Source organism: Manacus candei, unplaced genomic scaffold (assembly GCF_025592945.1).
Source record: "Manacus candei isolate 608988 ecotype Guabito, Panama unplaced genomic scaffold, ASM2559294v1 h1tg000005l, whole genome shotgun sequence".
In the NCBI taxonomy this organism is placed as follows: Eukaryota; Metazoa; Chordata; class Aves; order Passeriformes; family Pipridae; genus Manacus; species Manacus candei.
The window spans coordinates 5257216-5282523 of record NW_026138053.1 but is presented as its reverse complement, the minus strand read 5'-3'; the positions used below and the strand labels follow the sequence as shown (position 1 = coordinate 5282523).

At 39.0% G+C, this 25308-nt stretch overlaps 1 protein-coding gene across 5 annotated transcripts in view; it reads right to left on the bottom strand.

The window, feature by feature from the left end:
* OSBPL9 (oxysterol binding protein like 9) overlaps positions 1-25308 on the bottom strand; it is a 59998-nt gene that overhangs the window by 28241 nt on the left and 6449 nt on the right. For 2 of the 5 annotated variants that reach the window (XM_051799544.1, XM_051799561.1), the window contains exons 2-4: positions 22266-22316; positions 17997-18075; positions 6087-6163 (exon numbers count right to left, since the gene is read on the bottom strand). In XM_051799544.1, coding sequence (XP_051655504.1) covers positions 6087-6163; positions 17997-18075; positions 22266-22316 — 207 coding nt within the window. Of the gene's footprint in view, positions 1-1403; positions 1877-3721; positions 3841-6086; positions 6164-17996; positions 18076-22265; positions 22317-23363; positions 23434-25308 lie in introns of those variants that run through there. The other 3 variants (XM_051799552.1, XM_051799578.1, XM_051799586.1) reach the window with 3 other exon arrangements.

Sequence of the window (25308 nt, the reverse complement as noted above, 5' to 3'; positions counted from 1 at the left end):
ATCCCAGTCAGAGGTCTCCCAGTGGAATCTGTGGGATCCCTAGTAATGCTGGGCAAGTAGACAGGATGGTCATCCTAGGAAAGGGTTTACGTGATGGTCTGGGGTTGAGTACACAACTCGCATGCTAACAGTCCTGCCATATTAGTCCCTTCAAACACAATCCTTTTTTTGGAAGGGGTAAACAAGAGGGCAACAACAAAATAGCACAATTGAAAATACATATTATGAGCCTTATTTTCACAAGAGAACTGCCAGCATTAAGGGAATTTACATGTTGTTTCCTTGTCCACCAAATTAGGAGTCACACATACCACTAATGCATTTGCATTCAAAACTTGTCCATGCTGGAAAGTAATTCAGCCTAATTTAAACCAGTTCTTTCAAACTCAGATAGGATGAAAAGATTGCATCATCCTTAGAAGAAGCATACCAAAAAAATTCAAATACATTTCTTGAATAAAAGCATTACAATAATAGCTCTGCTGGGGGAGGAAGAGAGAAAGCTGTACAGAGCAGACTTTCTTATCTTTCTGAAGACACTTCTGCTACATTCTTCATCTAATTAGGATTCCAAGTCCAACTAAAAATTCTTGTGTAAGTCAGTTTAAAGAAGTCAATAAGAATGTTGTGGATGGAAGGAAAACATCTCATCAAAAACACATCCCCTGTCTACAGCATCTTTGATTTTGTCAAGTAGGAAATTGCCTGTAAGGACCACTACTCGTAAGCCACTAAACAAGAGCACTTTTGTGGCAAAAACAACCCTATTCTTTCTCCTCTGCTAGATTTTTAAGCACTATTTAAAGTTCAGAATGTAAATGTCTCAAGATTAGTTTAAAAGCAAATATATGGGTTCTGGAAAGCATACGAGCCTTCCAAGAAGTCAGAATACTGCAATTCTTATAAGAAAAATTCTGTGTTGCAAAACACAACATGTTTGGCAAACACTGTGTAGTTACAGATATTATCAGGTCTCCTAGGAAAATAGAAAGTTCAAAAACCAGAAGTATTTACACACTGATGTAAAATTCTGTCTTTAAAGCATAGGTCACAATTCTGAAACCTCACAAATACTAAGTATATCCCAGACTACCCTTTATTTACCTATAATCTATTCATTGATCTATAATCAACATAGACAATGCATATGTTCTAAGGTGGTTACCCACTATCAATAGTTATTTTGTTAGCAAAATCTGAAAACAGCAACATGCCTGCCAACACTATGCCCTTCCAGCAGCACTCGAAATACATCTATACCAGATATATTATTAATGTAAAAGAACATGTTCTTAGTTTTTTGCAAGAATTCTTGACTCACACTAGAAGCAGCATTAAAAAGCCAAGGAATAACAATATAATATACTTAAGAGAATAATACATATAAGAAAGTTTTACTCTACCTTTCATTCTTGTTTGCAGCTTTAGAAAGGTCATAAAAAAATCCTGGTTAATGTAATACTAAGTGATCCCCTACTATGAACACAGTTTCAAAAACATGTGACACCAACATAAACGAAGGGGAAACAAATCAGTTCCCCTGTTGTTTACTCTCACCTTTACTCTGCTCTTTCTTTGGAGTCAGCATAAACACTTACCTTGCCACACAAGCAACTCAATGTGAAAACTAACTGAGGTTAAAACTAAACTTGGAAAGGGAGTGCAGTAGGAAAAGTAGTTTTAATTTGTGCCAGTTCTGAATCCAGTTCCAAATTCAGGTCTTCTTGCTACATTGCCTCTTCCTTTTTGCTACAAGTAAGACAGGACAGCTTAAAGTAGGAGTACCAACTCCCACATGTTGGGAAGCCCTGGTGTAACTTGGTGTTTAAGCCATTGTATCACTCTTCATAGCAACTATCACAGATCCACTTCTCAGAATAGTTTTCTTACTCTACTGTCTGCTATTGAGGAAGTAAACATCTTATTTAAATTATGGAGCTGTCGAGCTACAGAGCAATTAATTTTTATTTAATTCCTTTCACTTTTAGTGGTAAGAAATTGCTCACCTTTGTACTGACAGTAATTTCAATTCCTTTGTCTGTACAGAGTCCACTCAGAGGCTGAACTAGTTTAGGGTAGATCAAATAAGAACGTTACTGTGTTACTGTGGTCCTGTAAGACACCAGTTATCTTGCAACGGGTTTTCACACTGGAGAATTCCAGAACCAAAAAGTACTTGTAACACTAGGGTGCCATTTGAAAGACAGTGAGGAAAGCAGGGTATTTACACTAAACAGGACAACCAGAAGCATGTCCTGTCTGAGTGGGACTGCTGGCTGACATAAGATGCTGCTGAGGAACTAAAGAAAATTTGACATATCTTATCACCTCTGCTCAAACAACAAACCTAAGCTACAATATACCTTCACCCCATGAACACCCTCCCTCTTATCTTCTGTGGGTATGAGGCAACTGATGTGCTGCCACTGCAAAACTACTGGCCTGGTAATGCCTCAGCAGCAACAACCTGGGGGGATAAGGGGAAAACCACTGGTGGGTTCAGAATGGTACTTCCAGTAGTATTGCACCATCTGTTCAAGGACTTTTCAACAGACAAAGCTAATACCAGAACAACTATGTGTATTTTTCGCAATAGCTTTACCATAAGTACATAGGAAAACAAAGAGAGCAGAACAACAGACTTTAGTTTCAAAATTCAGCCAAATTAGGCTACAAGCGTATCTGAAATGTTTCCTCCCTATTGTTGTTCCCTTTGGATACAACACTACTAATTGTCAGCCCTCTGGGCAGCTTGGTTCCCTTTATTCATTCTGTGTATTTATGACTCAGTTCCTTGCCTGTAGCTCACTCTTGCCAGTTTAGGCTCTGAGGAGCAGGGGAGAAAGGGGGTGCAGAAGAAGTGTGTTTTATTACATGTTTCAAAAGCGTTTCTATTATAAAGCCTGAAGGACAACACAGTAGAACATTTAGGCAAAAATAAAATCAGCAAGACTAATCAGACTAGAGAACACGCAGACACCATTTCACCTTTCCACCTCGCATTAACTCGTAATCCTTCCTGATTTGGTAGACTCAACACACGAACCACCTGGGTTTCAGTACAGTTTCTCACATTTCAGATGTAAAGCAACTTTTAAGTCTGACTTTCCGAACTTGAATACTCTCATCCCAGAACAGGCAGACTGAAAGCAGCACGAAAATACGGGAAAAAAAAGACTCAGAAAAGATACATTATCTTGGACAAAACCACATGCATAAATGTTTTGTATGACAGACAATCACATGTCTTTCTGTTTGCGACAGAAACTAAGAACTCAAGAAAATGCCCTTACAGAAAATAATCTGTGCCGCGGCACTCAAACCCCTCATCCCGCTGAGCCAATAATCCCCAAAGAAACCGTTTGACTTTTTTTGCCCAAAGGAAAGCGAAAGCACACCGAGCGCCGTTTTGTTTAAACGCTATTGAGGGCAAGGCGTGTTTGTGTACACGGGGCTCCTGTATCCGGCTGGGAGCATCCCTGCGGGCGCACGGGACCCGCCGGCGCTCGCTGCTCCCGGTCCCGCCATCCCGGGGGCTCCGCGCTCCCGGTCCCGCCGCCCGTTCCTGGAGCCGCCGCGGCCAGAGGGGCGGGCGTTCGCCCGCCCGAGAGGCGCCGAGGGGCTGCCCCGAGCAGGGTGTGCCCCGGGGGGCTCCCGCAGCCCCGGCACCCGCCTCCGCCCGTGCCCGTGCCCGCGCCCGTGCCCGGCCGCCCCTACTCACACCGGCCATCCCTCGGTGGGCAACGCGCGGGGAGCGGAGCCGAGCACAGGAGCGGGGCCGCCCGCCCGCCGGGCCCCGCCGTGCCGCCTCCAGCGGGCCGGGAAGGGGCGGGATGCGAAGGGCAGGGAAGGGAAGGGCAGGACCCCCCGGCCGCGGCCCCGCCGCGCGTCACGAACAAGGCGGCCGGAGATTGGCGAGGGGGCGGCCCGGCCCCGCGGAGCAAAGGGAGGGAGGGAGGGAGGGGCAGCGGCCGCTGGTAGAGCGCAGCAGGGCCACGCCGGCCGTGGAGACACTGCGGGGGCTGTGCCTGGGTTTGCCCTGCGCTCGGCCCAGCAGCCACCCCCCGAAACTTCGTCCCCTGTGCGCTCCGCCTGCACGTCCCACCGGTACCTCCCACAGCAATGGAGACCCCTCTCCCTAACCAGTAAAAGAATGAGGTTTGGCAAGGATGTATTTCATTCTTAAATCAGTGCCTGCTCAGCCATCTGTGGAGATGGCAAACCTTGGAAGTTCCCGAGTGGGGGTGTAACTGAACGCTGTTCCAGCTACTACACAAACAAGGGCCTCAGAAACAGAAATGGTACGTGACCGATGAGGAAGGTTCATGAAAACGAGTGGTGAGCGCACAGCAGTGGCCCACAACATACCACATTCAATGGTAAACATATTTACGAGAGAGGAGGAGATGTTTCTTAGTAAGCAGTTCTGAACTTCTAATTATTCCCTCGAACATTACTAGATAAATTACTGCCTTAGGCTTTTTTATCTAAATATGCTTTACTCATTTGAAAAACTCAAGGAGTGTCAACAGTTATGTAATGGGAAACAGTTCCATTATTAGTTACAATCATGAAATCTATTTCTGCCAGTAAAACTACACTCACCATTTCTAGAGAGCATAGAAGTGTACATTTTGATAAAACCAATCTATACTCTGGTGTTTCATTCCTGTGCTCTGTACCTCCAAGCCATAAAAAAATCTTCTGGTGGAGGAAATGGCACAGATTCCTTTTACTTCATTTTAGACCCTAAACCACTCATGTGGTATTCACTTTCTAAACTAAGGACAGGGAAAGAGGCATCCCTTGGGAAGGGGCTCAGCTCTTCTACCTCCACATGTTGTTCCCTAGATAATCTCTCTCCTCACACCCACTGCAGTCTGGGGTTCTTCAGTCCCTGGTCAGCTACTGTGTCCAGATGGAGAGATTACTTGTAAAATACCCATGGCACGTTACTAGGGATACAAAGCTGATTGTCAAACAGGAATTCTTACCCAGGGATCTGCTATCCAGTAGAAAATTTATAGTGGTCTTTTATAAATCAAAAAAGGTGGAAAGCCACTCTTTAACAGGCAAGTTGACTGGGACTGCACAAGTGCTTAAAGTTGGACAGGACAAATTCAGGTTTGTTCCAACTCTTTACACTGGGCAAATGTCATCTAAATCTATCTTTTCTTTATGTGATATTAGGGCATTTTACTATGTATTTCTTCACGCAGGGTCAAATGTTAAGAGATCTAATTCTCTTGCCGTATTCCAAAAGCACCCCAAACCTTTATTCAACACAAATAGTGCATACCTGCTTTAAGATTCCTACACTGTCATCAGACACCTTTGTGGTACAAACCAAGTATGAGAAAATCTCTTTCATGAGAGTGTGGGTTTCTCCCCAGGGCAAAAATAAATGTTTAGCAAGTCCTATAGACATGTCCAGGTCTGGAACATTTCCAGAAACTGATCTTAGATCATAGAATCATAGAATATCCTGAGCTGGAAGTGACCCACAAGGATCATCTAGTCCAACATGTACAACTAGATAACTAGTGTTAAGAACCATCCCCATTGCAACTCATCTGTCCTTAGGACCAGAAAACTACTGATATTCAGCTTACACAGTTGGATTCAAACACAAGCTATTTATTTACCACTCTTGTCATCCAGAGAGGTTCAGTGCTGCTGTCTCATTTTAATTTCAAAATTAGGTGATGTACAAGCACACAACAGGCTCGACCCAAAAAGGACTAATTCCCAGTTTTACTCAAAAACTCCAAACTACATGTATAACACTAAGTCTGGAACCTTATTACAAATATAAATCCTAAAAAAATATGAGTTAATGCTAACTGTATATATTATGAGTTAATAAAGGGAAGTCTTATACTAACTTCTCATGATAGTAAGACAAGAAAATAGTAACAGACTTGAACCTAATCTCAGATACCCAAACTGATGTTTTACTGTATCTGATGGTACAGGCTATAGAACAAGCAGATATTATATAGGACTTGTTTGATATTAGCAGTTGTGCCATTCATTGCTTTGAAAAAAAGAAAGTAAACCAAGTCAAAAGTGAAAGTGAAACTTGCCTGAAGCTGGAGGGTATGGCGGAGAATGGTGTCCTCTAAAGCATGGATCCACTTCTCCCTCTCATCTGCATCTCGAGCTGAAAAAGTATCAAAAAGATATAAATTATATGTAGTCTTATATCCTAAAAGCCATACACAAACAGATCTGATGTCCACACTAAATATGGAAAGTTGCCAAGGGCACAGTTTGTTGTGTTCAACAAATTCTTCAGTGGTTACAGCTCTGTCTCTTGTCTGGCTGTAATATCAAAGAGGGTTTGCACAGACAGTCCTCACTTAATTCATTAAATCCTCTTTGAATTTTCATATTTACAAGAAGCTGTTCAACCTGTAATAGATTATCCATTAATTCTACTTCAGTGTGGACACTAACTCGGAATAAGTTAGCCTTTCAGGTATGGATTCATTAGACAGGGCAAACACCTCTAACAGATCACCAGTGTGAATAATGAAGCACAAAGAATAACCTGAAGTATATAATAAACATTTTTTAAACTCAAGACAATCCTACTCTAAAACCAAATAAAACCTAAATTATATGTTAACAACACACAAAAGAACATTTTCATACTTCTGCAATAGACCACCAGACAGTTTTAATTAAGAACCCAAGTCAGCATATATTATATATATAAAAGAGTATTATGATTCTCAGTTTCAGACAGTGATAATTAAGAAAGCAATATATTAAGTGATGATTAAAGGGGGATTACAGGACTGGGGGCACAAAAGAGAAGAGGAGCTGGAGGAGCAAGATGAAGAACAGATTGAAACAGACTAAGGACTATCATCACTTTTTTTTTACCCAGATACCTCTTTTCTTCACCCCTACCTCCTGTACAGACACACCACCTTCACTTCACTACTTTGAAAGAGTTCCTTGCTGTGCTCTAAGAATGTTTAAAAAACACAGGAGCAGAGAGTCAGTGGACTCCAGGTAAAGAACGAAGAGAAAATTCCACAGGCATTAAATAGACTGTAAACAAACTGGCCTATATATGGATTTAGAATAGTTATTGACAATTGTTTCTAGTTCCTCATTCAAATGGTATTTAAAAGAAACAGGAAGCCTGTTAAAAGCAAGGAAAGCTTAAGTGAGCTAGCCCCTATTATGAATCAGAGGGCTGAGATTCCTATCAGACTTATTTGTTAAGGAGTTCAGAGGAAATATTTTTAGGTTATACTGAAATGTACTCTCCAGTTCAAAATGCTTTGTTTCAATGTTCCCTTTCTCACTCTTATGTTTCCACTGCTTTTATTCTTTGGAATCTGCAGCTCAAACCTATCCAGGTTTGAGACCACAGGTCTTCAAAACATGCAGATTTTTCTACATTCCCCAAAGAAAACAGTATCAAGATAAACACAGTGCATTGTGTTTACTTCAGTATATATACACTAATTATTCCAAGTTAACAAAACCATCAGGAAAGAATTGACAATGTATGTGAGAGATAGGTAAGAATGTCTTTTTAATACAGAAATTTAGTCCAAGCCTAACCAATGAGGTGGCCTCACAAAGCAGTGGGTCAAAACTTCCAGTACATACAAAGTAAAAGTAAAAGTTTGAAACTTGTCTAGGGTTTTTTTTTTCCTAAAAATACACGTTTTCCCAGTCAATCCCTACTTATTGTTCTTTTAAAATAGTAAAGCACGATCAATTGCCACCGGTATTCTGGTAACAATACCATTAACCTGCACAAATTAAAACTAGACATAAAGGAAAGTGGCTTCCCAAAGTGCTTTCAGATGCACAGAGGAAGTCTGCAGGAAGAAGTTAAAGTAATTAAATGCTACTTAGAACAGCAGGTGAATAACTTTTCTGCAGGGACTGCAGCAAGTATTAAAAAGCTGGATTTGCCATCTGTAATACTCTCAAAAGCTCACTAGAGATAACTTCTAATTTACGGGGTTCTACCCACTAGTGATCTGTACTTTAATTGAGAAGCTGAAGTAGGTGCTGAGGACAAGTGTATTATGCAGTGAAAGCAGACAGGAGGGAGGGACAGAGGCCCCGTGAACCTTGCCCAGTGACTGCATTAGCCCAAATACATCCTACAATGTGCAAATTACAATTTTAATTTTTTTTCTCATTATGTACACACATGCACACACAAACACCCTGCTCTTTTTGCACAGTATATCTTACTCTTTAATTTCAATTACTGAATAAGTCAATTAGAATCAATTTTAATGCTTATTAGCTTCTTTGGTTCTGCTAATCAAGAACAGGCCCCTTTGCTTAGTCCTGCCAGACATATTAATTAAGTTGATGCATCTTTTATCAGTCAATACATATATAACATATATAGTTACCTGTATCTATCAGTATTTGAGATGTATGACAGTGGTTAACATATTTCAGTGTGTGTAAGGTTTCTTGGTTGTGTTTTCTGTTTGTTTTTCTGGTTTTCTGTGTTTGTTTTTTTTTAATATTACTGGAGAACTGGGGTACCAAGGAGCTCCTAAGTAACTCACAGGATACAAAAATCTCATGTTAAAGGCTTTTTCCCATGATTATTGAAACTAAAAAAGAAACAATTAAGCTGCAGACCAGTGAATTAATCCTTGTATTGCAGCAGAATTCCTGTGATCTTCCATACTGGCAGCAAAAAGAGGTCACTGTATTAGCTAAATACTAATCTCAATATACAGTAGCCCATTAATAAAGGTTATCACATCATGACTTGTATCTGAACCCGCAGCAGAACAGAGAGGCCTCACAGCACCAGGGGAGACCTACAAACCAACCAATCCCTACGGCTCAAACACGGAACTGACTTTCCCATGCTCATAAATAAACTACATTTTTGAAGCTTCTATTCCTCTAATGACCCCTTTATAGCTCTTTCTACCAGGGCTCAGCAGAAGGAGAAAAGCTGTATTTTTTCCTCATATACTAGACATTGCAAACCTCTGGCATAGCATGATCAATCCTTAGGGAGAACATGAATCTCATCAATCCTGCTACTCAGGCCACGATAAATCCAGGAACACTGCCACAAGAAGACTGCTTACTGCACAGAAAACACACAGCATCAGAACCTTTTAAGCACTCTCTGTGCAGAACACTGGATTAACTTTCAGACCATCTATCATCAACAGCAGATCCTCCTGGCTCTCCTCCATAGAATCTTTTAAGAAACCACGGAGAAAACAGTAGGATGCAGTTTTTAGTAAAGCGAGCTGCAAGAAAAGTTATATTAAATCTAATCAAAATGGCTGCTGTGAGATTAGGTGCAAGTAAAAGCTCCCTAATGGTAAAAGTAATTTAGAACTGAACAGCTGCCAAAAGATCACTGATGAAAAAAAAAATCAATGGACATTCAAAAAAGAGATTAGCCAACACACTCAGAAACAATTTATGGGAAAAATCTACACACAATGGTCAGAGATCATTATCCACCCATCTGTAGGGAAAGCTAGATATGCAAGCTGGTTTTCATTTAAAGAAGGCAACTTTGGCCAAAGAAAAAGCTCTAATATATTTTCAGGTAAAAAGTTAGTGCTGCACACAACAAAATATCCACTCTGCATCTGCAAATGCTGGAGGCTTTCTTCAGCAGGTAGGGGACAAGAACATATTTAGGATAAGCCAATTATTATCTACTCCAAAGAATTACACTAGTATCTGTGCTTATTAAAAAATGGAGGAATGATATCTGGTCTCTCCTGGCACAAAATTTTTAGAAAGAAAAGAAGGGCAGGGGGCAAGAGAGAGAAACAAGTTGCTTTTCCCCAGGCTGACTCTAGAATAAGAGTGTGACAAAAGACAAATAAGAAACACTGAGACATCTATGTGAGGAAATAGCTAGCACTTAAAAACATATAAGTGCTAGTTCAGCTGTTTATAAGTGATTAATGTTTTTAATGCTAATTAGAAATTAAACAAAGGAGCCCACTGCACTACATGAATATTCATTGTGGTTCTTAGTCTCAAGGGTTAATGCAAGAATTATCTGGTCAGCTGAAATTCAAGTTGTACTAGGGCATCAACTATCCACAAAAATAGCAATGCTATATCTGCAGTTGAGAGGACACTAGCACTACCTGTGCTTTTCTCTTTTTTAAGTGCCAGAATTATTAATTCAGTTTTTACTGCAATTTAGCAGTGAACATTTGCATGTGGAACAAGCTAAATCCACACAGAGCTGCATAATCACTGCTATATGCAAGGGACTGGAATCATTAGTGGCTGAAACATTGCAAATTTACTGTGATTAGGTCGGTTAAGCTATTTCTACTTTTTTTTCAATAGAATTAGTATTTATGAGCTAGATTACAGTTTGTTCCATATGCTTAACCCCTCACTCCTCTGCGTCTGTGGTGCATCCTTTGAAAGGCACCTGTATAATTTACTGTGACATCTCAGGCACATCAGAGACAACCACGGGGTACTTAACATGATCACAGTCCTATTTATAACTAATTCAGTGAAACACACTTGAAAAGCATGTCATAGCATTACAGTGAGTTTGGTAACAATATTTTTAAAGATGTGCCTTTTTTTGTGATCTGTCTGGTTGAGCTTATTCAAAAGATATTTTAACATCCATTTTATACTAAAAAAAAATCCAAACTGTTTCCTAGAGGTGTTACAAAGAAAGAAAAGCAATTATTTGACCAAAGAGAAAATCACAGAGTGAAAAAAAATACTAAAACCAAGAATCACTGCTTCTACTGAGGAATTTCTGCAATTCAGAAAAATTGTGCTTTAAAACTCCCTTTTGTTTTACAAAATAGCCCTTTATCTCTGATTTTCCCAAACTGCAATGTCAGATATGGCAGGGATTGTAAAAGGTTCTATTCTATGAGGATAAGAAGGCAAATGAAATGCAACTACGTTAAATGCTCTCTGCCTCTATTAATTTCCCAAATAGAGAATAAATTTTGTAATTTGGAGTTCCTATAATATTTACTTTGTTGTGTAGAGATTATATGTGTTTATATAACGTATACCAAATGTTAAAGTACAGCATAAAACAGATTACTTTTTCCAGCCTAAGCTTTGATGGCATCCAAAGATTAGATATAAACAAGTTAAACGACTCTGCTCCACGATACAGCATTTCCCACCAGCATTTCTAGGTCATGCACAGCAGTACTTGGAAGACAGAATACACAAAACATATCACCTCAGAATCAGCATACTGGTGCTTATTTTTTTTGTGTTCATCTACACGGGCATTGGGATGAAAGAAAAACCTCAAGAACTAGTAAAAAAAAAATCACTAGATTACTTACAAATACATCACACTGTCAAAAAATGAAATGCATATTTTATTTTCATTCACTGTGACCTACTTACAGGCAGAACTCAGTAAGAAAAGTCTATTACGCCCAGAGTCAATAGAGTCAATTATGCAGCCTTCATTCTGAAAAAACTTCCACTGATTTGTATGCAAAATTCCTCTATTTTCTCAGCCAAATGCAGAACTAATGTAGTATCTTTACACACAAATAACCAGATGATAGAGATGAAATTCTGGCTATACTGAGATCAATAGGATTTTTGCCACCAGTCTCATTGGTGGGAGATTTTATCAGTAGTGCTCAATGAGGTGGAAAAGTCACACATCAAAGGACTGTTCCATGACTAAATAAATTGCTTTTTAAAGTCACTGAAAGGGCTTTCAAACCATAGAAAAACATGCAAGATGAAGCAGCATTTCATACAAGCCTACCAAAACACTAATTTCATTGCTTACAAATACCCTTCTAACACATGCAGCTCCCACATCTGTCAGTAAGTTGAACCTTATTTCCTCTATACCACAGTTTTGGAGTTGTCACAATCATTATTCTCCTCCTGATGCCATTCTCCACCCACACATATAAATCAACCTTCTTTTGTTCTGCAGGTGTCTGACTGGCCTGATCTCCCTGTCCCTACAGAAGACTCCTGTGCAGCCACAAGACACGATGTCATTAGATTTGCCCAAAATAAAAGCATCCAAAGGTCTCCCATGTACAATGCATTAGTAAGATTAATCTGTGATCTCAAGAAACCAACTGAACTGCTCTTTCACTGTTACCTAAGCTCAAAAGATTTTTTAGTAAGCTTTATAATCAACCCATAAATGTACCTTTGGGTGGAAAGGTATGTTTGCATACCTTTTGTGTGACAAAGGAAATACACAGTCAAGTTGCTATTAGTTCTCTCTGGAAATTCATGCACAATGTGTAAGTTTGTAATTAAACAATTCTCAACGTAGGACAATCTGAAAGTATCTGTTTTTTCACTAGAGAATAATATTTAAATATTAATAATAGTAACACTAAATAATATTTCATATGGTATATTCAGTGAAAATGGCTTTTAAGGTATGTTTGCATTTAAAATCAATCATAGAACCACAGAATGGCCTGGGTTGGAAGGGACCTTAAAGATCATATCATTCCAACCCCCTGCCATGGGCAGGGACACCTTCCACTATCCCAGGTTGCTCAGAGCCCTGTCCAACCTGGCCTTGAACATTCCAGGGATGGGGCAGCCACAGTTTCTCTGGGCAACATGTTCCAGTGCCTACCATCCTCACAGTAAAGAACTTCTTCCATTGCAGATCACATTGATAGAGCTCAAAAGCTACTAATGTGAGGTAGAAACCATATTTTGGTTTGAACTAAAAAAATTGAAATAGAAAAAGAAAAATATAGCTATTTTCTTAGCCAACAAAATAGCTCTCAATTTAACAGGTTAAACTCAAGTTTATTACTACTTGGAATGTCATGTTAACACGGAAGGAAATGAGTGTTTAACCATTCAGTATCCCTCCCTTCCTTAGAGTGAGACCTTTTCTAACTGTTTCTCTCCTTCCAAAATAGTTGCCAATAGATACTCACATAACAGACTCATACTGATGCCAAAAGTAACAAGCAATAAATATACTCTTTCTTCCAGAGGAAGGAAAAGAGAAAACAAATGGATGCCTCACACAGACACTGTTTCAAGGTATTATTTCTTTGCTACTTTGAAGTTTAACATACATTTTGAAATCTGCAACTTCAACCTCAAGAAATGGAAATCCAAGAAGTGTTTATGTATGACCACAACAACTGAGTGCAGAGAGTCCCATTAAAAATGGGAAACTCTAGGGATGAGTATAGACAATTATAATACAGGATGCTGCAGGTGCAAGAAGGAGCTGTGTGAAGCAGGAAAAGCACAACCATGCACCGCTCTCTGTGCTCTGGTCACAAGTTCCAACTGCTCAAAGTATCAGTGTAATACATCAATAGCAAAAAGGGGGAAGATGGAAGAAAGAGGGAAGGACAGAAAAATCACTGCAAAAGCTCTATTTTTGCAGTATTGCCAGTCAGTGGAGGATGAGATGAGGCCCAGAACTTTGTGCAGCCCAGACCTTTGTGCAGCCCAGACCTGGTCAGGTAAAAGGAGGAGGACAGGTAGCTCAGCTCTGGTGTTACATGTATGAAGAGAAGGCTGGAAGCTTTACTCAGCATAGCTGCTCATCCTCCTCTGCAATATAAAAGCACAGTTGAGCATAGCATAGGGGAATTCACTGTTGCAGCATCACCAGAACCCTAAAAGACCCTGCAAACATTAGCTTAGGACAAACGATGCAGTCACAGCACTAAACATCACTGAGGAAACCAGCACAGACCAGGATTTCACACCAAAATCTCTCACTAGGCATTTTTTTGCAATGTAGGCATTTAATATCAGATTAAAAAGTTCTCAAAACCTTTTTTGGGAAAAGGTTGCAATTTATGAATCGTTATTTAAATTGGGTAATGTGATAGACTAAAGTGTCTCTTCATACCACAAGGGCAACCAGTTTCCTGTCATCTATTTGGTGGACAATGTCAAGGTTTTGTAGAAGACTATAAATATTGACTATTTTCCCAAGTAGTGGGGAAACACAGGTATAGAACCACTATAATTAATTTTGATACTTAATACAAATACTTAAAATCTCAAATTCTGATACAGCTCAGCAACTAAACCCTTTGTGGACCTCAGTATATCCTTAATAATAACTGTCTCCCACATTAACAAAAATTCCCTGCTTTTGTAACATTAAGGCCTCTTGCTGTGCATATCTCCCTTTTTCCTCAGCTGGGATGGTAGGCAGACATAAATCAAGCTAAAAACTGGGGAAGGATGGGAAAGAAGGTGAAATCTACCTTTAGCAGCTGACAGCTTTCATGTAACAGGAGAATAAGTTGCACAGCAACATTCATGCTTGATTTCTCAGATACTTTTGTGGCAGGCATAGGAAAGGAAAGACAAAAGCTAAAGCAAAATCTCAGATCAATGCACTGGACTGCTTCCAATCTTTCAATCCTTTATTACACAAAGCAGGAGACAAAACTGATTCGCCTTCCAAGGAACTGTACTGCAGGCTGTAAAAATAAGAGCTGGGTTTTTCAGGTAGGAGTTAAAAAATCTGAATTCCTTTTTTCTGCACATAGTGTGCATTTAGTGTAGGATTTCAGTCCAAATAAAAGCTATTATGGCTTCAGGTTAGACAGCAAATCAAACATCAGGAAGAAATACAACAATAACCTTGCTGGACTCTCTTGAACATCATGTTCCCACTCTTGAATTTAAGCCACAAGCATCCCAGTGAGCAGAAGGAACAGCTAAGTGATATGAAGGAGATAAGAGCTGCATTTCCAAATGGAAAGAGCTTATAGTCTGGTGATGATATGAAGATGTTAAAAGAAAAACAAAACCAAACAAACTCCCCACAGTGTTTGAAGGTTATGGAACATGTACTACAGTAAGGAAAAATATATTATCAAGAAAGAGCTTCTGACAGGAAGGTAAATTAAACTAAGAGCATTATCCCAAATATCTTATAGCAACTTGAATGGATTTTTGCATCTAACTGAACAAACCAACAAGGGAATGCTTTGAGATCTGCCTAATTCAGAAGCCTGACAAGCAAACCATGAAACTGGATATATAGCATGACCAAAGGAGGACCAATCGGGAGATAAAATACATAACTTTTAAATACCTTTTAAAATTTCTGAGGTCATTCTGCCACCACTCACCCTCCAGTGTGTACAGATATCAATACAGCTGTCCATAACAATAACATAAAGGGGAAAAAAATCTGCTGGGCACTCTGGCAGAGCTAAAGTTAAGCTGACAGTAAAACCAAAACATGCTGTTTGTTTTACTGCCAATATCTATTCAATTCACTTTTTTCTTTTATAACCAGGTAATAAATATATGGATCCCATTTGGGATGTACCCAGTCATCATTCAAAACTTACACTGTATTTGTAATAAAAAGTTCTTAATTTTTACCAATGTTCAGTACAGGGGTGGCCACTAGGAAGCACAGTTGAGAACAGAAGAGAGGAAGACTCACAGAGGCAGCAATAAAATATGAACTATACACGAGCAAGACTCAAAATTTATCATTATCCAGTGACAGGCAAATCTTAGTGGGAGATGCTGGAGATTTAGCACTTTGAAAATTCAGTTACACACATACACATATGGGATCAACATCCATGTGAGAAGTTGATCAGACACTTTAAATGACTTATTTGCCCTTCACCTCATTACTTACATCTCTAGAGTGTTAAGTCAGATGTGCACATTAAGATATAATCAATTAATCCAGTACTAAGGTTTTCCTTCTTTTCCCAAATTCAAATTCTATCACTGCCTACCAGCAAAATTTTACCAATCAGTACTTAAAGTCTGAGTGAATGTAAACAGTTTTCTTTTGGAGCCTGAAAGAAAAAATGTTCTACTGCAGATGGGACCCTAACTTAGATACAGATCTGCAAATCTTTGAAATCGTGTTTTTTTAAAGTTCTGGTTTTTTCCCAGGGAGGCTCCAGGTTGTTTGGATCCCTGGCTGACTTTGAGAATGAAGGAGGCAGTAAGGAAGAAAGAAGTGACTGTATCTTTAAAAAAGTTGCCATTTCTGCAGCAGTCTTCTCTTGTAGAAGACTTCTTTTGTAAAGGGTGAATGTATTTATAGCTATGACTATCCTGCAGAAGAAACGTTCTATCTGGATCAGGTATAAAAAATCTTAGAAAGAAATTGTTAGGAATACTGTATGTTTTCTTGAATTATTCCCAGAATCTATCCTATATAAGCCTGTGTAACACTGAATTAATTTAATATAATGAAAAAATGTTTTCTATAAATATGACATAAGGGTTGCATGAGGTGAGAATACATTTAGAGTGGCTGTAAGAACTACAGATATAGTTCTGCTGAGCTTTTTTACACTGAAATATCTCAGCACTAATATCTTACCTGTCTTTTTACATTTTTTACAATAAAGCCACATATGTTAACACTTTGCTTGTAGCATTACAATTTCCTGGATATCAGCAACGTTACCTTCATAATATGCTAACAGAAAAAGCATAATACAGAAAACAGTGTACAAGATCTTAGCTGTACATTAAAAGAGCATACATAGATCCTAGGAAATGCAGAGAAATTGAGATTATAAAGCACAAGATGTTATGTGACAAAACTGGTGTTCAAAAATTATCAATATTATTGAGAGTGGAACATTACTTGTATCATATACTATCAGTTTTAAGACATCTGATCACCCAAAGGAGAATATAGCATAAAACAAATGAGATCTATTAAAAAAGGTCTATCTTAGTAACTAAAGAGGAGAGATTTCTAGATTTACCTGTATCAAGTTCTCAAATATTCAGCAGTATTTAGCTTCACAGTACTGAAAGACTGCACTAGTACAGCATTCCATTACTGCATTAGCAATTAGCTTGCATTTTATCAGCTATCCTTGGGAACAGTAGATTGAAGTATTACTGTGAGCTCAGCATTATGAAGGTATGTTTATGAGGCTTAATGCAGTGAAAAGCCAGACAGCAGCAGCATTTAGGAAGAACTGTAGCACAAGGAATACAGAAGCCAGTGACAATATGGTGTACAATTAATATTTATCATTAGAAACAGTCTCACAAAAACAACAGTATTAATGACAACTCCCATTTGCAAAGCACTGATTTAAAAATATATACAGTACAACCCAAGTTATAGAATTGATTAGATTTATATATATATATATTTAATATGACTGTTTAAATGCAAATGTGCCTCTTGGATATTTACAATTTTCGGCTCCATGCAAAGCAATTAAATGATTTAGTCACTACATTTTAGAGGAAAAGCAAAAAGGACTAACAAATGTTAGTTGCAAAATATTTTCATCACACTTCCCCAGGATTTTAACATTCAGAAGGCAGAAGTTCTCTAGTCAATATTAGCACAATATTTTGCCCTACTGCTGCAGATACAATAATTTAAGGAGTACATAACAATTATACAGGACCTTACCCTTTCTACCGGTGAGCCATAGCATGCAATGACGAAACATAGCAGTGGCAGATGGCATTGGTGTTAGGAAATGTGAATAAAAGGATAATAGCAGAGAAATGGTGACTGGCAGACAAGACACAGAAATGTAGATGAAATGAATGCAAGCTGGTAAATCTTGAAGCAAAGCTCCACCGTTAAGCCAAATGTTGCCTCTAGTCTCCTCGTAAGCGAGCATTAAGTTCTATTTGGATACAAATTGCAACCTTCAGACCAGTCTTGATTCTCTTCATACAGAAATGCATAATTGTATCTTGATAACGAAGATCAGAAATGTTTTGTAAGCGAAACCCATAATCAGAAGCACATTACTTCCTCCCCTTGAGTGATTTATTCTTTACATTATTAATCTCTAAATCCTGCCAGAGCTACAGTCTCTTTCTAGCACATATGTATCCACTGCAGATGCAAATCCCTGCCTAACCTGCAGCACCCCTGGATCCAGAATGTTCTCACTGTGCTCATTCATGCTGTTCTGTTGCCAAACATTTAAAATCATCCATCAAATGCAAGTGGAATCTATTATAAGAAAAAAAAAACACAATCTCTTCTTTCAGCTCACCCTGAAAATGGAAGGTTTTCTGATCAACAGTTATTGTGAAGGTGCTGTCGTCCTCATCGTCTATACCAATCACAGCTCCCTGTGAAACAAAGAACACAATCCTGATAAGGCAAGCAGTGACATCAGCAGCACACACTCTATCACTACACCACTGGAATTTAAAAAGCTTTGACAAATTAGAAGCCAACCGAAGACAGTAAAGAGCAGAAAGATTCTCTGTTTAGTCAGAGGATGCAGTCAGTTCTTTAAGATAATAAAATTTTAGTTGTAGAAAAAAAACAGTAAAGGGTCGTAAAGCTTATTTTCTGGATAATAATATGCATCTTTTACTTTTGTAATGGAGGTGGTTTTATGCTGCAGCAGCTCTCTACTACATTTCAACTTACATTTTAAAGAAGAGTGAGGAACAATATTTTATATATACTTTCCATGTATAAAAATAGTAATTCATAGATACTCTACAAAAAGAAGCTCTTGACCTGATTTTATCTGCCACTCTGTAATAAAAAATAAATCATTCTAGCAGAATGAATTTGGTCCATCATGTCACGTCACTGGTACACTGCATGATCTAATTTTCAGTCCCTAAGTAAATATTAACAGTAAGTAATCAGGATATATCAAAATCAACTAGCTCTGTCTTCTAATTCTTCATGAATTATTAGAAGGAAATGCAAATAAATTACGGAGTTAAAGGCCATCTGTGCTTAGCTATTTACAAATCTAACCACATTTTCATTCCCACCCCCACCCCCAACATTTAATAAATAAGTTTCACCCAAGAGAAGATAACACTGAAGAAAGAACCATTCCAGGCCTCTGACAATTCCAATAAATTATAAAATTTAATTCAAAAATCACCCGTGGGTTTACTCAGTTTCTCTTGTTCTCCAGGAGACAGAGCATCAGGATCTGTTGTATCCTTCCCCCTCCCACAAAACAGCCAGCCAGCACTGGAAGGTGCCCATATTGAAAGGGTAAATTCTGCCCTTAGTCTCAGAGTAAACAGTGAGTAACAGTACTACCAGCACCTGTCAGTCAATTCCAAGCAGTGCTTCATTTCACTCAGCCAGGTATCACACAGCAGCTGCAGAGCAGGGGTCAGGTATCACCAGGCTGGCCAAAATCTAAGGATTCTTTTGATCCAGACTTGGGGACAGAGGGATCTGAGTCAATCTTACCCACACACATTCCTCAGAGCCCCTACATGAGGACTGTGGCCAACAGGACCAGCTCATGCATGGCTGGGACTACCACAGGCCCCACAAGACAGAGTGGCAGGAAGAGGTTCTATTTAAAAACAGCTCCAATCATATGTAATCCAAGGTTATATAGCAGGAAAGGATAGCTCCAAACTACTTTATTTCTTCCCTCCGTGGCCAAAAATGTACCAATTAACTTCTCCAAGAGTATCTTCCATACAGGCTTTTCATGGACAGCTCTGTGTTCACTATAAAAGAGGCCCCTAAAAAGTGTACTCAAGCCAGTATAATTCTGAATATTTTTAGTGCTAGGATGTAACAACCACCAGATGACCAGCCATTACATTCAGAGACTATCTGGCAACCATGCAGTGTGCCAGTGACATGACATGATGGGTTAGATTCATTTTGATAGAATCATCTGGGTTTTATTAAACATAACAATACCAAAAAAAATGTCTGGCACTTTAAGTACATGTTTTGCTACGCAATAAATCTGAAGATCACTGCAAGTTGTATAATATAAATTTCCTCAACCAATAGAATGGTTGAGGTTGGAAAAGAGCTGTAAGATCATCAAGTCCAACCGTTAACCAGCAGCACCAGCAGCACCATGTTCACCTCTAAATTATATCAGCAAGTGCCACACCAACACATCTTTTGAACACTTCCAGGGATGGTGATTTCATTACTTCCCTGGGCAGCCTGTTCCAATGGCTGACCACCCTTTCAATGAAGAAATTTTCCCTAATAGCCAATATAATCCTCCTCTTGAGGCCATTTCCTCTCATCCTGTCACTTGTTACCTGGCAGAAGAGACCGACCCTCACCTGGCCACAACATCCTTTCAGGGAAGGTCCCCCCTGAGCCTCCTTTTCTCCAGGCTAAAGATATCAAAAATCTGTAAGTGAGACACCAAGAACACGACCAAGATATTCTCCCCAGAGAATACAGGTAAAACTAATGTAAGGCTAAACATAGACTAGGACAGCCAAGTCCTGCCCCATCCTGAGTGTGGGAGAAAACTGAGGAGCAAGGAGAGCTCTCCACAGCCTGTGACCTCAGCACAAACCTGCATGAAGGGCACACACTGCAACTGCCACACTGAGGCAAAGGGTCTGAGCCAAAAGCACAGAACATGCTTCTGCTGTTGTGCAGACAACAGGAACGAAAAAAACTAGAGTGCAATTTTAAGTGTATATTCCAGAAAACTTTAGGACTTAAGCATAGTGCAGATGACACTCTATAAATGCATCTTTCTAAGTACACTATGACAGTCAACAGAATTTGAAGATGAAGCTTCAGGCCTATGATATGTGTTTCAAGAGCAAAAAGGTGAGGAACAAGCTTTTAAAAATCCACTCAAGAGAAAAGGAAGTATTTTAGCCAAATTGCTTAAATTACGTTTGTTTATGTTCACACCTACAGTAACAACTCAACAATTACTCTAAACAGAAAACCTCTTTGATAGAATTTCAGACTGCAAAAACCCATCTGTTCAGCTATCAGTATCACTGTCATCTGCCAGAGAAGCTGCTGTACAAAAGCAGAAAAAAGAAAGATTCCTTCCTCCCTCACAAAAAAAAGTCTCAAACCCCACACATATTCAGAGAAAGGCTGGGGGAGTCAGTAAGTCTTCAGAAAACTCCAAAGAATAATTTGTGATAGAAGAGTGGCAGATGGGGGAAGATAAAGGGATTGTTTCATGCTAAATACATATAAAGATGGATCATGCAATATTGAACAGACTGTTCACTTTTAATATTTCCTAAACTGGCAGGCTGAGGCCAACCTCCACATTGACAGGCTCACAGCACTATTAAAGCAGACATGGTTTTTCAGACCAAATTTTTCTGCCCAAGGCAAAAAACATCCTCGTGAATCTTTGGAAATGTCATGTTCTAGACAATGGTTTGAGCTTACATTACTCTTAGAGACATACTAAATTAAAATATCAATAAATGGAACAAGGGAAAGTGCAAAAAAAAGTAATCTGGAATCCAAGTGAATGGAGATTCTCTGAGTCTCAGAAGACTGCAGATACCCCTGTATTAAGGCCACAGAAAGACTAGAAAGGGGCAACAACAAAAGGAAGGAGTAACTGAAAGATGCAGAGTTCTGCTGCAATACTCAACACAGTGTTGGTCAGACACAGAGCCCCTTCCCTAGACTTCTCTTACTTCAAGACTCAAAATGCTCTCATTCATACCCATTATCCTCCTGACTCCTTCCCCCTGTTTACATCAGCTCTTCACAAGGCTGCTGCATTCTGGAGCCAGAGGTTCTATGAGAAATGGGAAAAATTATAGGAAAAGGACTTGTGCAAGAAATATTTTCAGTGTGTGCATGAGCACAAGGTAGAAACTGGGCACATGCAAAGACACTGCAGCATTCCCACCTCACTTCAGTGCTACCAATTCAAGCTACAACAGCAGCACTTAAGGTTAAATGTCCCAAGCTTAAGTGCCTCAAACAGGTAATGTGCAGCTTTCCCAGTCTGCATCACTTTACCTCTTTTCTCCAATCTGTATCCACCCCCAGCTGATATTTCAAAAACTCTGCCAGCAGTGCTGTCCCTTCCCTTTCCAGTCCCCCTGTGTTTCACTAAGCTCCAGCAGAGTCAACTGGCAGGCCTAAGGAGTGTCCAAACAGGCAGGATGGAGAACACAGTAAGAGAAGAAAGGCAAATCAGAAAGACACAAGGACTCCTGTACCACAGAACAATATGTATATACATATATAATACATATATACCTCCACACACAGAGGAATGAGAACTGCAAGCAAAAACTTTTTCATAATATGCTACCCATCTTACTCTGTCATAGAATGTTTTTTAATATATCATAAAATGTATAAGGTTTCTATACACTATATAAATTACAGAACATAATTAGCGCAGCACATCACTTGACCTCTTATGGTTTCTTTCTTTAAATACTGTCACTATTTCAGTATTTTGCAGAGTCAGGAACAGAGCCCAAACCTCAAAGTCTCCTTGCAGTTCTCTCCATTAGGACATATTATACACAGTAAGTCATTAAGTACTGAATAAAACAACACTTACCCTGAGTCTAACACACCCTCGGCGTGAGCCTCTCATCATTTTGTCTTTCGACTGAAACAGAAAAAAACCCAGATCAGTGGGTTAACAAACACAGTAAGAAGAAAGTTATTCAAAGCAATGGAGAAAAGGATTTTTGCATAATGTTTTATTGACTGATTAAATGAGATGCAACTTCTGTTACAAAATAGGTTAGTTTTCACACATACCATGGTATGGAAAACTAATCCTTAAAATATAAGAACACAATATCCCTCTTCAAGAAGTATTCTAGATACCTTCATGAAATACTTATAAGATGCAGTCCATACCTATATAGAAAGTAAAAAGTAGTGAAGAAGAAAGGACTTGGGAAATACTAAAAATGAGCAGTATATTGATTTACATCTTCCTCTTTTCTCTCTTACTCTCAGAAAAGTGCCCACAAAAGAAAATCCAGCTGTGCAGGCAGAATTGTACAAATGGAATTATATCTCTGTCAGAAAGTTTCCCCGATTCATATCCCTTTTATGCAGATACAAATTCCATTTTTAGACAAGTTTCTATGCCTACTTCCTAGCAGTACAGACCACTTTCATTACTACAGTTAGAAAAGTTATGTTTAAAGCCATTTAAGCAGTAAGAGCCCAGGTCAGAAAACAGGATTCCCATGTCCATAACCAGTGCTCAAACCTGTAGACTAACCTACCTTGCAGCTAAATCACTGAATCTCTTCCTTAGTATCTGTTTGAAGCACTGATACCCCTCCCAACCTCCCAAAGAGGGAATTCTAAACAGCCAACTCACTTCTAGCTTGAAATTGTGATACTTGAACTTTCAGCTATTCCCACCACTGACTCAGGCAGACTTGTCAGTAACCATTGCTATTGGGCAACAGAGGCAAGCCCAAGCAGCACACACACAAACTATTTAAGCTAAAGAAGAAAAAGAAAACATTTAGGTCATCCTAAATATTCAGTTTTCTGATAAACTCAAAACATCTGCTGTTTTTTAACTACACACACACACACACAGAATATCCATTTTTTAAACGATAAGTTACTTGACATTGTAGCCTCATCTAAAAGGTAGTCCTGTCTAATACAACCCCTTCTCTCTTACCATCCAGATATTCAAACTACATTCTTTCAAGTCAGGAAAACAACAGCTGCCACTGTCATGAACAGATTCTCTTGCTGTCATCTTCTGAAATATCCACTTCTTTCCAACAGTATATTAGCAATTCCATCAAGAGAATACACTGATTTTATTATCACCAGACCTATTTTCGCTGAAGCCATAAGACAATGAAATATTGTTGACATCAGTAGGAAAAAAAAAGACAGGACAAGAAGTATGAGTCTTAACAATAACAAATTATTCTTCATCCTCTACATATTTGAGATAGAGCTACAAGGAAAGCATGAAGCAGTCACAGCAAGTCCTATTCACTAAAGATAATGTAAAAATACACCACTCGGGGCTTCAAATAATGTTTTTGCTGATCCCCCATTCAATTCAGGCTCTAATTTATCAGAGCTGTCTTCTGAATGTTAGAAACCATCAGTATGAATCTACTTGTTTTCACATCAATATAGGTTAGCTGGTTAAAGTGAAATGGAAGTAAAGACCAGCAGTGCATCCATAATGTATTCTGCAGATACATAATTTATTTTTAGATTTCCTGAATAAAAACCTGTACATAGAGAAGGTCTTGGAGGGGTTTTTTAAACCTCAAATCCAAGAAAGGATCTAGTAACAAAGTTTCTCCAATAATTTCCCATCAGAAACTGTGTATATTCAGGGTATATCTCACTAGAGTTCACATTTACTTTTTATATTCACTGTCTTGAGAGTTCTCCTAAAATGGGAGGACACTTCAGAGAGCTTATCACTCCCTCTGGTGGTTTCTGAAAGAAATATTGGCATAATCCTAGCAGGAAAGAAAATATCTGGACTGAGGCTGCAACTTTGCAGCAGCCGCAAGAACCGGATCAGGTCTGGCTGCCCGGATCACGCACACCAGGCAAAGCCCTCCCAGCTCCTTGTGCTGGGCACAGGCAGGAAAACCAAAGGCAGCAGAGGAGACATTCAGTTTGGTTTGGTTTAGACCCTCAACCAAGCAAGTGCAGGGAATTCCAGAGCTTGTCCTTGAGCAAGGGAAGGCAGAATCCCTACAGCCCTCATTTCCACCATGCAGGCTGACTATCAACCCAGTGCAAAAGATACAGTCAAAGCCCTCCTTTTTCTTGTACACATTTTAATGGAATGGAAATTAAGTTTCAACATGATCATGTTCTCAGTCTGCAAAAAGATTCACAAGATAAATCACAGGTCAGAATGTGGGCCTATATACTTAAAATGTCACCATCTTCAGACAAAGATTTACATGCTTAATACCAATTATAATGAAGAGGTAAATCTAATTCATTTTACCTGACTGGAATAAAGCACCCATCATTGCAGTATCTGAATTCCCTGAGCACTAAAGCACAGAGCTGTCATCACACAAAATGCTGGATTCTCTCACTGGCAGACAGCAAACCTTGCACTGACTGCTGCAGCACAAGACTTTAAAACAGAACTCAGTTGACATTTTAGATTTGCTCCCCACCTCCAAAACTAGGATTTTATAAAAAATATAATTTAAACAAGTTTCAGCTTTCCCTTGTTACCCTTTGGTTGAAATTAGGTTATCCGATATGTCCTATATTTCATCAAGTATTCTTGGACAAATAAAGCCCATAACTGTTTTGAGGAGTGATTTCATTTCATTGAATAACATTTCATACAGCAGAAGGACATCTCTGAATGAATTAAAAAAGCCACATTTTACCTTCTTTTTATATTTAAAGTTTTAATATGCAGCTGTCTTTTTTCAGTGATCAGTTTTATAGCCAGACAAAATTACATTTTCCAAAACCTTTCAATACACACTGTACTGATTTTGATGATAAAGGACTTGAATGAGCTACAATCAACAGCAATATGAGATAAATTTCAGCTGAAGCTCAAATAAAAATTTGTACAAATGAACAAAGCTATACAGTATTACTGAAGGGGGAAT